General features: G+C 52.1%; 1 protein-coding gene across 1 annotated transcript in view; it reads left to right on the forward strand.

The window, feature by feature from the left end:
• Nucleotides 1-9,393: 9,393 nt before the first annotated feature.
• Nucleotides 9,394-12,824, forward strand: part of LOC309685181 (electroneutral sodium bicarbonate exchanger 1-like) — a gene marked incomplete at both ends in the record, with an annotated part of 63,402 nt that continues 59,971 nt past the window's right edge. Inside the window, 2 exons of the mRNA XM_082500992.1 lie at nt 9,394-9,575; nt 9,901-10,166. Of these exons, the coding sequence (XP_082357118.1) occupies nt 9,394-9,575; nt 9,901-10,166 (448 nt within the window). The remainder of the gene's footprint in view (nt 9,576-9,900; nt 10,167-12,824) is intronic.

Consider the following 12,824-nt stretch of genomic DNA (forward strand, 5'->3'; position numbering starts at 1 on the left):
CTTCTTGCCAGCCCTGACTGCAGCTGCCATACCCCAGAGATGATGGGGGCCAGCACCGCCCTGCACCGCCCAGCCCGTGGGATGTGGCATCACAACTTACTTGAAAGTGGCAAGGCAGTAGCCTGTGGGCCAGACAAGGATGAGGGAGTTGCTGCCCTCGCTGCTGCCATCCTCGTCTTCTTCTTCCTCCCCTGCTGCGTCCATCCTCCTGCTCAGCACCCACAGCTGGTCCAGGGCCAGGCGGAGCTGTGGGCGCACACTGGTGCCATGTCTGCTGAGAGGAGAGGCAGGCAGTGAGCTGGAGGTGGCCTCCTCAGTCCCTGGCCAAAGCCCTGTCTCCACCTGCCCTTGGGTTGGACACCACAGGGCCTGGGACTGGTGGCAGGGTGTCCATGCCCTGGTCCCAGGGCCGGGGATGGGGCAAAGGCAGCTGGGGTCTCAGGGGCTTACTGCCGCTTGGCAATCACCAGTTCCTCCTGCAGGAGGAGCAGGCGCCTCTCATTCCTCTTGCGTCCCCGGGTCAGCTGCACGCCAGTGCTCAGCACCGGCTCAACGTCAGTGAGAGCCTCCCTGCAGAGCAGAGAGTGGGGGGCATGAGCGCTGAGGGGCCCCGCTGTGCCCCCGTGTCCCTCCTCTGTGGAGAGAGCCCACCTGGGCCTGCAGCAGCAGTTGGCCTGGCCCATCCAGCCCAGGCCAGGAGGACCGTCATGGTGTGCAGCGCTGGCTGACACCAAGGACGTGGGCCAGTGTGCAGGAGCGTGGCTGGGAAGCCAGTGCCAGTGGTGGTGCCCGGGCAGCGCTCCTCGGCTAGACCCTGCCTCCTCCAAATGCCGCTCTGCACCAGCACAGCTCCGTCCTGCCGCACTGGTGGCTGTTGGCTCCAACAGACCAACGTTCCGACCCCAACAGAAACTTGGGGGGAGCTGGGGGCGGAGCTGGGCTGGGGGTTCTCTCCAGTAGGGCCATGTCTGTCTGGCACTGGGGAGCCCAGGGGTGGACGCAGCAGAAGGTAAGCATCACCTCCCTCCACCTGCTGCTACGGCTTTGCCTATTGCAGCCCAGGACGCAGTTCACCTTCCTGGCCCTGAGGGCACTTTGCGGGCTCCAAATCGGTCAGCACGGGGTCCACTGTAAGCCCAGGTGTCCAGCTGGGTTTCCCCAAGCATATACTGGTGCAAGGGCTCGTTCCTCCCCGGGTGCAGGACTTGGCTCTAACCCTTGTTGAACTGTACCAGGTTCCTGCCAGCCCCTTTCTCCAGCCTGTCAAGCCCCCTCTGCTTGGCAGCACCACCCTCCAGTGCATGAGCCTCTCCTCCCGGTTTTGTGCCACCTGCAAGCTATCTGAGGGGGCGCTGCCCCATCCTCCACATCACTGAATGCCAACAGGACCCACATCATGCAGCGCAGGGGGTTGCAGACATGCACCTTGATGTGGCATGACTTGTCACAGAAGGTTCAGAAATTTAGGGGAAAAATCCATGTGATTTTTTTATTATCTATACAGTGCTTCCCCTTTTTATTCATTCAAGCTATTAAAAGGTGTTCAAACTGTCTGATTTTTCATTTGAACATCACGTCTCTTCATAGTTCTGATGTTACGTGGAACATCGGATCGGGTTGTATTCTTGCATAGATCGTTAGACAGTAGGTAGCCGAGATTATTCAATAGTAGGTAGCAGATTACCTGCATTAGTTGTGCTAACAGCAGTGGCAGGAGGTTGCATTTAGCGCCTGAGCCAAAGGATAAAAATCCAAGGGCTCCAATGAACTCAGTGGGCTTTTGATCAGCAGATTGAATTCGCCACATTCAGAAAAAGAAAAGGTACATGAGAAAGGCGTGCTCTACCTGGACTGCCACAATGCATGTTTTAGGAGGTATGAAGCTAAATTATTCTAGCCCTTCCCCTCACCCCCTTCCAAAAAACCCAAAGCACTAGAAAAAAAAAAAAACAACAACTTCCAGAGCAATGGGGCTTCTAATAGCCAAGTAATTTTCTCCGTATCATTCCCATTCAATGAGCCACTTTGTCTGCTGGGTACCAATGTAAGACTCTTCCAGGAAAAAGTAAACAAAGAAAAAAACTTGTTGCTCAGGCAGTTACCCCTGCTATGCTATGGAAGATGCAGAATTCCTCCCTCATCCAGAACCTTCCACCTACATACAAAACCGTGCTGACGTTTTCCTCCATCTCAACAACTCACAGGTGCCTCTTCCCTGGGAAAGTCTTTCCACTGTCACGCTGTGGGGATGGCTGATCATAGGCAATGCAAGCCCCAAGCCTCAGCCGCCATCTGAGGCCACCATCCTCCTTTGGCCATGAGCAACAGCTCAAATTCCTTTTCAGCTTTAGCACAATCTATTCCTGAATAGCCACAGTTGCTAAAAGCTTTCTGTGTCCTGGATTGGTGGTTTGCAGGACCACCTCCTGGCTCCACGTGAGCCAAGGCTAGCGACAGATGGATTTCAGGGAGGTCATTCAGGTTTGATCCTTTGTCCCCCGAACCATCCCCACAGGCCCAGCAGCACTGAAAGTCACAGCGGGCTGTGCGTGAGCAACCTGCTCCACTGGACTTTTGCCTCAGTCTTCACTGGCAAAGACTGCAGCCACACTACCCGTGAGGCAGAAGGCAAAGGCAAGGACTGGGAAAATGAAGAACTACCCACTGTAGGTGAAGATCAAGTCTGAGACCACCTGAAGGTGCACAAGTGCATGGGATCTGATGGGCTCTAGGGAGACCTTAGAGCCCCTTCCAGTCCCTAAAAGGACCCTACAGGAGAGCTGGGAGGGACTTTTTACAAGGGCATGTAGTGATAGGATGAGGGGGAATAGTTTCAAACCGGAAGAGGGTAGATTTAGATTAGATATTAGGAAGAAGTTTTTCACTCTGAGGGTGATGAGGCTGCCCAGGGAAGTTGTGGAGGCCCCATCCCCGGAGGTGTTCAAGGCCAGGTTGGACAGGTGGAGCAACCTGGTCTGGTGGGAGGTGTCCCTGCCCAGGGCAGGGGGGGGGGTGGAACTGGATGATCTTCAAGGTCCCTTCTGACCTAAACCGGTCTGTGATTTTCTGATGATAAGGAAGGAGCAAGACAAAAAGGAGGATGGGTACAGGGAGTGAGACATACAGGATGAGAGAGAAAAAGCAGGACAGGGAAGAGGCCAGAGAGACTGTGAAAAACAGAGGGATGCAGAGCGGGACAAAGAGGCAGAGAATGAAAAAAAACATCAATGTGCTTCAGGACAGAGACAAAGAAAGAGAAAAAGAGGAGCAGGGAGCAGGACAGAGAAGGAACAAGAACAAAAAAGGGACAGGTAGAATGGAAGAGAAAGAGAGGGGCCGGAGACTAGAGCAGGGGCAGGCTGCAGGATACAAGAATCGCCAGATGAAGAGAGGTACAGGGAAGCAAAAGAATGACACCAGCGAGGGAAAGGCTGGGGGGCACAGCCACAGGGAGGTACCCAGACGCGGCAGAGGGGCGACACAGCCCCAGGGGCACAGGACTCAATGCAGTTCCTGCTCTTGGTGCTACCAGCAGAATTTGACAGTTCAGGCGCTTCTGTCTCTGCCTCTCTCAGCTCTTACAACACGAAGCTTCCCGGAGACACAGCCTCGCACATGCACACTCACACTATATGGCCGTACCATACTTTTGGTTACGGATATGGACCCCACGGTGCATGTTGCGATCAGGTCTGCTGAGGACCACTCACAGGGACCCTTCCTCACCTGGAGAGGGCGGCTGTCTCTTGTCTGCAGCTGGGGGCAGCTTCCAGCTCCATCCCCTTTGTGTCCTTCTCCAGCAGTTTCACCTTTTCTGATCAACTTCAGCTAGAGCCAGAGGCAGCCACCAACATCCCAGGGGGAGGGACGGACAACTGAGCCCTCAGTGCGGCCTCGGGGAGAGGGAGAGAACGGCGATCCCCTCAGCCGGCTCCGGGCTGGAGCCCCTCCTGCTGCAGGAGCTGCTGCAGACACCGCTCCTTCCCCGAGCAGGCGCTGACAGCACTGCGTTACCAGGGATGGAGCGCGCCTGAGGCCCAGCTGGCTGCTGCCAGGCCAGGCCATGGGGCGGCCTGGGGCTGTGGGACAGCCCTCGGGTGAGGCGCTGGGGCCGGGGCGGCTGAGGGGGGCTCAGGGGGTCGGGGGGCCCGCTGCCTCTGCCCGGCTCTGGCTGAGAGGGACCCCATCGCTGCGGGCAGTTCGGGGCGGCCCCAGCCCTCCCCTCAGGCTGCGGGGCCATGGCAGCTGCCGGAGTGCCCCGGGCAGGAACATGGCCGCCGGGCAGCCCCGTGCCCCGGGACTACAGCTCCCGGCATGCCCCGGGGCGCACCTGCTCCCAGCATGCCCGGCACGCACCTTCCCGCCCTCGGGCCCTGCGGGACACCGCCCCCGCCCCCCGCAGCAGCCATGGCCGCCTCCCCGGGGCTGCCCCGGCCCAGGGCCAGGCCCCGGAGCCCCGGTGGGGCCGGGAGGAGGGGCGGGAGGGAGGGGGAGAGCGGGGAGAGGGGTGGGACGGGGCGGTGGGGTGGGATGGGTGGAGAGGGGCGAGAGATTAGAGAGGGAGGGGAGAATACATAGGGGAGAGGGAGAGAGAGCAGAGAGAGAGGAGGGGGACGGGGAGCGGAGAGGGACAGAGGGAGGTGTGAGAAACGCGCTCACTGTATTGAATTTTAGTCCGGGGCAAATTCGGTGGAGCAAAGAATATTTATTCCAGCGCTGGGAGTTACACGGGGGATTTCTCCTCCTTTGGCTCATTTTTCCCTTTACAACCGCTTGTCTTTATTTCGTATTCCTTATAATTATTCATGTTTCTTCTTGGAACATAGTTTGCATAATCAATGAGTTTTTGGAACGCGACCCACCCCCAAATACATAATCAATGAGTTCTGGGAATGCAACCCACCCCGCAATTTACATAATCAATGGCTTCTTGCAATGCAGCCCACCCCCGAGCACGCCCCTCCCTTCCAGCGGCGCAGGCGCTGCCCTGCCTCAGGGGTCTCCTGGTGGTCGTTGGAGGGAGGTTCGAAGTCTTTATCGCCATGTCCTTCCTGCGGCTTCTTCATTCCTTACACTCCTGTGGTTATCTTAGCTAACGACACCACCCTTTGCCCTGAAAGTTTCTGTACTTCCAACTGTTGCTCTCGTCTGATACCCTGTCTAACACTATCCCTTTCCCAAACGCACAGCGAGCACAGACCCATCTTAGCTGAAGCCATAGCGAGCACACATTTATTTGAGCTGAAGCAAAATTTTTGCCAAATTACTTACTACAATTCCACCCTTTTTATCATCTAATTTTGCTGAAGCGTTTTACATTTATCTTGCAGGATTCTTCCATTTTAGCAAGAATTTGAGTGGCTTCTTCGAGGTTTTCTTCTTTTTTGGCTTTTCTCAAGATCATGATTTTCTGAGGAGTGGCTGCCACTTGCAGTCTTTGGACTACACTGTGAATTAATCTTATGAAACAGGGTATTTAAACAAGGCAGAAATAAGAAACTTTCAAAAGGCACACAGCAGAATCAGTCTTAATTTCTTCCACCAAGCGATTTTCAGTAATTCATTTCACCAACTGGTGTTTACCATTGAATTTCTTTTTTGCACCAGCACGTGTTATTTTTTGGATATCAGCAGCGATTTCTCATACTGCTTTTTCATTATCATCAATTTTTAAACAACAATCAGATATGTTAAATTTTCTACACACCTCTCCTTTTACTGCTAGCAGATAGTCTAGTGCGAGCCGATTCTGGTTGACTGCTGCCCTTGTCTGAGTTTGTTGGTGGGTTAACAGTTTTAGTCCTGAAGCCGTTTTGTTAGTGATCAGCTCAACTAGTGCTTGTAGTCTTATAATTTGATTCAGCGTATAGATGGGGTTTTATATCCCCAGCTACCGTCTTGGGCTCACGCGGCTGGTTTGTATGTCCTGGTTGAATTACTCTCAAGGTGCAGGTCTTTCTTCAGTGAGGTGGTAATTCTGGGAATGCCCAGTTTCTACATATCCGGAACAACGCATCCGGTGCCTGCCAAAACTCTTTCATTGTATCTTCTACATTTTCTTAATATTGTGAGTTGTTTTTCATTCCTGAGAATGGATTCATACCCATATTTTAAGGATCTATAAACATTCTGTTTGGGTCGGTCCACATTACGTATTTCTCTGTGGGTTCTGCAACAATAATATCTAATCTACTTACAGTTATCTATTGGGGTTTTATACTCACATTGGATACACTAAAGATCGAGGACTTGGGAGAGGTACTGCTCCTGTCTGCAACGGGGACCTAAAATGACCTTATTACAATTATTACACTTAACCCGTAGATACACGCAACAATTACAATAGCAGCAAAGTAGGGTCGAAGGGGTTGGATGCCACTTTAGTCTGAAGGCACTTTCGAGGCTTTTGCTGTCTGTTGCTCTCATGCAGCAGTACTGACTCTTACGCGCCTTCTGAAGGCTCTCCAGGGCTTTTTCCTGTCAAAGCAAAAACACGAGACTTCCTTCTCATGGTTAATTTCCATATGCGTACTTTGAATCTGTATAGATAATGCCTTCTTTTCTCTGGAGATAATATAAAGCTCTCTTCAGAGCGTATAGTTCACAACTCTGGGCTGACTAATTCACTGTTAATCCTCCTTCTTCAATTACTGCTTTTTTTTCCCCATCGATGATGACATAACTACTTGCTCTCTTTCCATCTAGACATCAGGAGGAATAGTCTATAAAAAATTTTTTTGATATTTTTGTTGTTGTTGTTTTTTGTTTGTTTGTTTTTTTTTTTTAATATATATATAGGGCATCAGTGTGTTTATTAGGTCTCCTCTTATCCTGGTTTGGTAATCTATAAAGTCTAAACAATCATGTTCCATCTCCCCACTTGCCTGTCCCTACAGGAATTGTGAAGGATTCGTGTTTCCGTCTACTATGAGGGTCAAATCATTCTTTTCTATTAAAATGGTTTCGTACTTCACAATTCTGGAATCTGGTAACCACCGGCCAGACTTCTGAGATAAGATAGTTCTTACAGTGTGTGTGTGGATGTACGATTACGGTTCTTCTGGAAGTTAATTTTTGGCTTTTTTCTACTAATATTGCTGTGGCCACTACTGCCTGTATGCATGTGGGCCACCCCCAACATACCGGGTCCATTAATTTTGGATAGATATGTCACCGGTTTTCTTTCTCTGACGCATTCCTGCATTATGACTCCATGCGCTATCCATTCTTCCGTGTTTACAAAAAGGTGAAACTTTTTTTTTTTTTTCCTTAGGGAGGGGAGGGCTAAAACAAGGGCTTCTATTAACTTTTGCTTTAATTCTTTAAATTGCTCTTGTTTGTCTTCTGTCCACTGTATTGGACTGTCTTTTACAAGTTTGTCATACAGAAATTTTATTGATTGAGTGTACCCTTTAACCCATAATTTACAATACTCTAGTAACCTTAAAATCTTCTTTATTTCTCATTTCATTCTTGGGACACTTAATGCTGTAATTCGTTCTGGATTGATCTTTCTTTTTCTTTCACTAATTAGATGCTCTTATTTTCTTTTGTACAAACTGCAGTTTTGTTGTTGAGACTCTTAATTCTTGTTCTTCAAAAAAAAATTCAGCAAACTTATTGATGTCTCCTTCTGACTTTTTGCTCTCTCTCTCTTGATACCAACAGGTCATTTCCATATTGCAAGATTCTTACTTCGGGTTCTGCCTGGAACTCCTCTAAAATTTTCTCTAGTGTCTGTTCAAATAGATTTGGGGATTTTGTGAATCCTTGAGGCAGGGATGTCGAGCGGAGTTGCTGCTTCTTCCCGGTGTCTGGATCTTCCCATTCAAAGGCAATTTCATAATACAAGACTTCTCAGCTCCCGAGTCTACTAAAAAGGTGTAAATTTCCTCCTGGGGGCCTAATTTTAAATTTATCAAGGGCTCACTGATTCTTTCTTCCCCCAGGAGGTAGAGCCTTTGACACCCTTAATTGGTAGTGTATTCTTCCTGTTGACGTAACACTCCATCTCTCTTTTGCCTGGGACACTCTTTCTTAAAATGTTCTTCCTGCCCACAATAGTAACACTTTCGGCCGTCTGGGGCTCCTGATTTCATTCATATGGGCTTTTTTGAGCGGTGGCAGATGGGCTCCCTGTATCTTGTATGGTCTCATCCCTGGCCCTGGATTCTGGGGCGCTTTATCTTTAGTTTTTGTTATTTCTTTTACAGTCGCTACCATTAGTTTTGCTTTTGCCCTCTGCTTCTCTTCATCACGCCTCACATATATACTTTTTGTGCTTCTCGTAGCAACTCATTGATTCTTCTCTTATGTCAGTTTTCCATCTTTTTCATTTTTTTTCTTAATATCTGGCCAGGCATGGGTGACAAAATTTACTTTTTAATAATTCCTGGCCAGCCACAGTCTCTGGGTCAATCTTAGAAAACTGCTGAATATTCCTTTGGAGCCTCTCCAACCACTCCATTGGAGATTCCTCTTTCCCTTATTTACTTATTAAAAGTTTTGCTCACATTTGATCCCCTCAGGGCTGCTTCTTTAATTCCCCTTATGATTAACGTCCGATAATCAGACACGTTTCTCCTTCCTGCGGGGTCATTTTGATTCCAATCAGGTCTTTGTAGGGGTAACTTTTGGTCCCCCGCCACTCCATGAACGTTTTTCCTTTCTCATATTCTCATCCCTGCTAAACAAATCATTTGTCTGTCTTCCGGGGAGAGCAAAGTTCCCATGATGGATTGCATTTCTTCCCAAGTGTATACATTTGGACTTAAAAATTGGTCTAATTGTTCTGACAAACTTAGGAGATCTTCCAACAATTTCTTCATTTCTTTTTTAAAGTTCTTGACTTCTGTACTGGTTAGGGGCACATTCACAAATCCTGCCCCATTTTGAACTCCTGGCATTGGGACTTCCCATAAAGGATGCAGCCCGATTGGTTCCGTCATCTTCTCATTTTCTTCCACTATGGACCTCCCCACTTCCCGCCTCCATTTCCTCTGGCTTTTCCTTCTAACGGGGGCCTGAGGCTCTCTTGCGCTTTCCGGAGGGTCCGGGTTATATGGGGAGGTAAGTATTCAAGAGGATCCCAGACTGGTCTCTGGTCTTCCTCCTTCTCCTTTTGTATCTCCCATTTAAAAACCCCTGCAGCTCCTTTCCAACACGCTGCATATTCGCTCTCTTCTTCATCAAATGATTCTTTAGAGTTAACGTATACATTTAGTGCTTGACACAGCCATCCCTCTATAGAATCATACTTTGGCCAATACAACTTCTCTGGCCTTATGGGCTCTTTGGTCCATTTAAACATACAATATATAATCTTCTTTCCTTTATCCTTACCCCGGGTGCAGGACTCTCCTTCCTGCCCCCATTGTAACAACATCCTCCCTAATGGACTATCTGGAGGTATTCCTGGAATTTCCCTTAAATTCCTTTAAATTCCGTCCAGGAGCCTGGCCCTGGATCGTCAGCATCCAGGACCCCTGGGAAGGAGGCACGGGGCACGTATGCGGAGGGTCCCTCATCAGCCCACAGTGGGTGCTGACGGCAGCACACTGCTTCATCGAGGCCAGGTAAGGAGGGCCAGGGAAGGGGGCTGTCCCCACCACCCTCGCGGGTGCCCTGCGCACAGCACCGCCTGCTACTCCCATCCCCGTTCCTCCCAGTACGCCTAGTGCCTGGGCACTGCCAAGCCCATCCCGAGAAGGCTGGGCTCAGGCCACTGCTTCCCAGCAGCCTCCAGCGCCACATGGCTCGTGCCTAAGGCATGCCAGGGCAGTGGCAGCCTGCGTGGCACTGCTCTCCTCTCTGCCCTGGGAAGCAGAAGGCAGGGAACGGCGGGGCTGCTGCAGCGCGTGGCTCCGCTCCCTCTGACCCCCCTCTCCATCTGCCTTCCAGGAATATCAGCATGTGGCGCGTGGTGATCGGGGCCACCCAGTTGACTCGGCTGGGCCCCGAGGCCCAAGTGCGCCACATTAAGCGGCTGCTGGTTCATGAGCATTATAGGAATATCACGCAGAGGAACGACATCGCCCTGCTGGAGCTGGACCAGCCTGTCCAGTGCAACTCCTACACCCAGCTTGCCTGTGTGCCCGACGCCTCACTTAGAGTGTCAGAGCTGCGCACCTGCTACGTCAGCGGTTGGGGCGCCACCACTGCAAGATGTGAGTTCCCCAAAAGTGCTGGTGTCCTGAGTGCAAGCTCGGCACACTGGGGAGAGGGGTTGGGCTTCCCAAGAGCAGAGGCGAAAGCCAGAGTGAGGCTGTGGGGACGTATGCCTCCGGGGAGAATGGGCTGACCCACCGCCCAAAGCCAGACAGAGGGGAAACACAGGCACAGTGCCTTCAGGACGCAAAGCCAAGCCCTAGGGAAGGGGTTCACCCAGACGGGGGGGAGCTGCTGGGGCTTCATTGCTTTCTGTGCTCACAGCTGCAGGGTCAACGGATGTCCTGCAGGAGGCCAAGGTCCAGCTCATTGATGTCAACCTCTGCAACAGCAGCGGGTGGTACAGAGGGGCCATCCACAGCCACAACCTGTGTGCTGGCTATCCGCAGGGTGGCATCGACACCTGCCAGGTACGACGTGCTGCAAGTCAAGCCCCGGCAGCACCGGCAGCCCTCTCGCAACGCCCAAACATCACCCGGCACGTGCTCGGCCTGGCAAGTCACCCTGCCACCGCTGGGTCTCCAGTGCTGCTGGGGCTCACCTCCCCTTCCCCAGCTGCAGGTCCTTGCCCAGTGCCCGCCTTGTCCCAGAGCCCGGGGACGCTGCCCAGAAAGCCCATCCCGTGCTCCCGGCAGCCCATAGGTCCAGATCCCAAAGCATCCCCCTTCCACACAGCCGGGAGCACTGTGCAGAGATGAGAGAGCGCCCGACCTTACAGGCCCACCACCCCCTCCCACACGAGGCTCTGTAGGCTCCAGCGCCAGAGCAGAGCCGTTGTGTGCAGTGAGCAGAGCTCTGGCAGGTGCTGGGAGAGAGAAGGAGCCGGCCAGAGCGCTGACAGCGGCCACCCAACACCACCTCAACCCTCTCTCCTCCCCTGCAGGGTGACAGCGGTGGTGCTCTGGTGTGCAAAGACAACAACGCGGACTACTTCTGGCTTGTTGGGGTGACCAGCTGGGGGAGAGGCTGTGCCAGAGCCAAACGGTCCGGAGTCTACACCTCCACCCAGCACTTCTACGACTGGATCCTGGTCCAGATGGGACTGCACCCAGCACCATCGGCTACTACAACACCACAGCCAGTCTTTATTTCAACCCCTTATCAGAGGCCAAGGCCAATACCCACACAGTCAGGCGGGTTTGCACCATGTCCATTTCCACGCCAGAAGCTGGTGGAATTTTTTAAGCTGCTGCAGGAGCTGCTGCAGGTCCTGTGGGGGAAAAAGGCTCGAGCAGCGTGACGAAGAGGCTCCAGAGCAGGCCGCCCTGTTCCACGACCATTTCCTTCCGGGGCAATGCCTGCTGAGCCAAAGGCAGCCTCAGTGCCAAGGCCTGCTCTGTCCTGCCCGCGCTCCTCTGAGCGCAGAAGGGCTGATGTTGACTCGGTTGTAGAAATAAAGTTCCTGATTTTCACAGCTGAGCGTGCTTGAGTCCAATTCAGTCTCCGGTGCAAGGCAAGGACTTGCATGCCCGGCGCCTGCCAATGAGGCTGCAGGCAGACAGCAGGGCACGAAGGGAAAGAGTGACTCCCAAGGGCTGAAACGGTGCCTGGTCAGAGAGGAGGGTGCTCAGAGCCACCATGGGACGGAGAAGACTGGCACATGGAGGATAGGAAACAGTGATGTGACCTGCAGATGACTTTGGGGGTATGCATTAAGGCACACAGCTGGAGATTAGGGCCCAGTGTAAGCCGTAGCTAATTGAACAGACGGTGTGAAACTGCTGAGCGTGACAAGAGAAATTGCTGACCACAGCAAAGAGTGAGAAGCCAACAGGGCTCTCAGTCCCAGAAGGAAGAGCCGGATTTCAGGGGTAGTTAACGGGGGATTGATCCCCCCTTGTCTCCATTTTCCCTGCTTGAACATCCCCCTCATCTTCCTTGACTCCTCCCTTTCTCCTCCCTTGTCTCTCCTCCCAAACAAGGGACCCACCCCAGGTCACTTCCTCTCCTCCCAGGTTTGCTCCATCGCTGAAGAGATTTGGTGTTTCAGGTGCTGGTAGCTCGGTCGCCTGGGACCGCCATGGCATTACTGATGCGGCTTCCTGGGCACTGCTGTCCCTGCTAGATTCCTCTGCCCACACTGACCCCAACCATTCCTCCAGTTGTCTGTGCAGTGTGGCCACTCTCATCATTCCTCCTTGACCACCTGCCAAACGTGGTGCTGGAATAGCAGAGTACCCACAGAAGAAGGTTTGCTCCATCGCTGAAGAGATGGGGTGTTTCAGGTGCTGGTAGCTCGGTCGCCTGGGACTGCCTCGGTCCCCGCCACTGCCTGCATGCATGTGGGCCACCCCCACGTACTGGGTCCATTAATTTGGATAGGTATGCCACTGGTTTCCTTTCTCCGCCCCATCCCTCCATTAGGACTCCATGCGCTATCCCTTCTTCCACGTTTACAAGAAGGTGAAATGGTTTTGGTTTCTTTTTTTTTTTTTTCTAGGGAGGGGAGGGCTAAAACCAGGGCTTTTATTAGCTTCTGTTTCAGTTTTTGTAATGGCTCCTGTTTGTCTTCTGTCCACTGTAGTGGACCTTCTTTTACTAGTTTGTCATACAGAAATTTTACTAATTGAGTGTATCCCTCAACCCATAGTCTACAGTACCCTAGTAACCCTAAAATCTTCCTTATTTCTCTTTTTGTTCTTGGGACACTTAAAGCT

Source organism: Vanellus vanellus (genome assembly GCF_965231255.1).
Source record: "Vanellus vanellus genome assembly, contig: HAP1_SCAFFOLD_78, whole genome shotgun sequence".
Taxonomy (NCBI): domain Eukaryota; kingdom Metazoa; phylum Chordata; class Aves; order Charadriiformes; family Charadriidae; genus Vanellus; species Vanellus vanellus.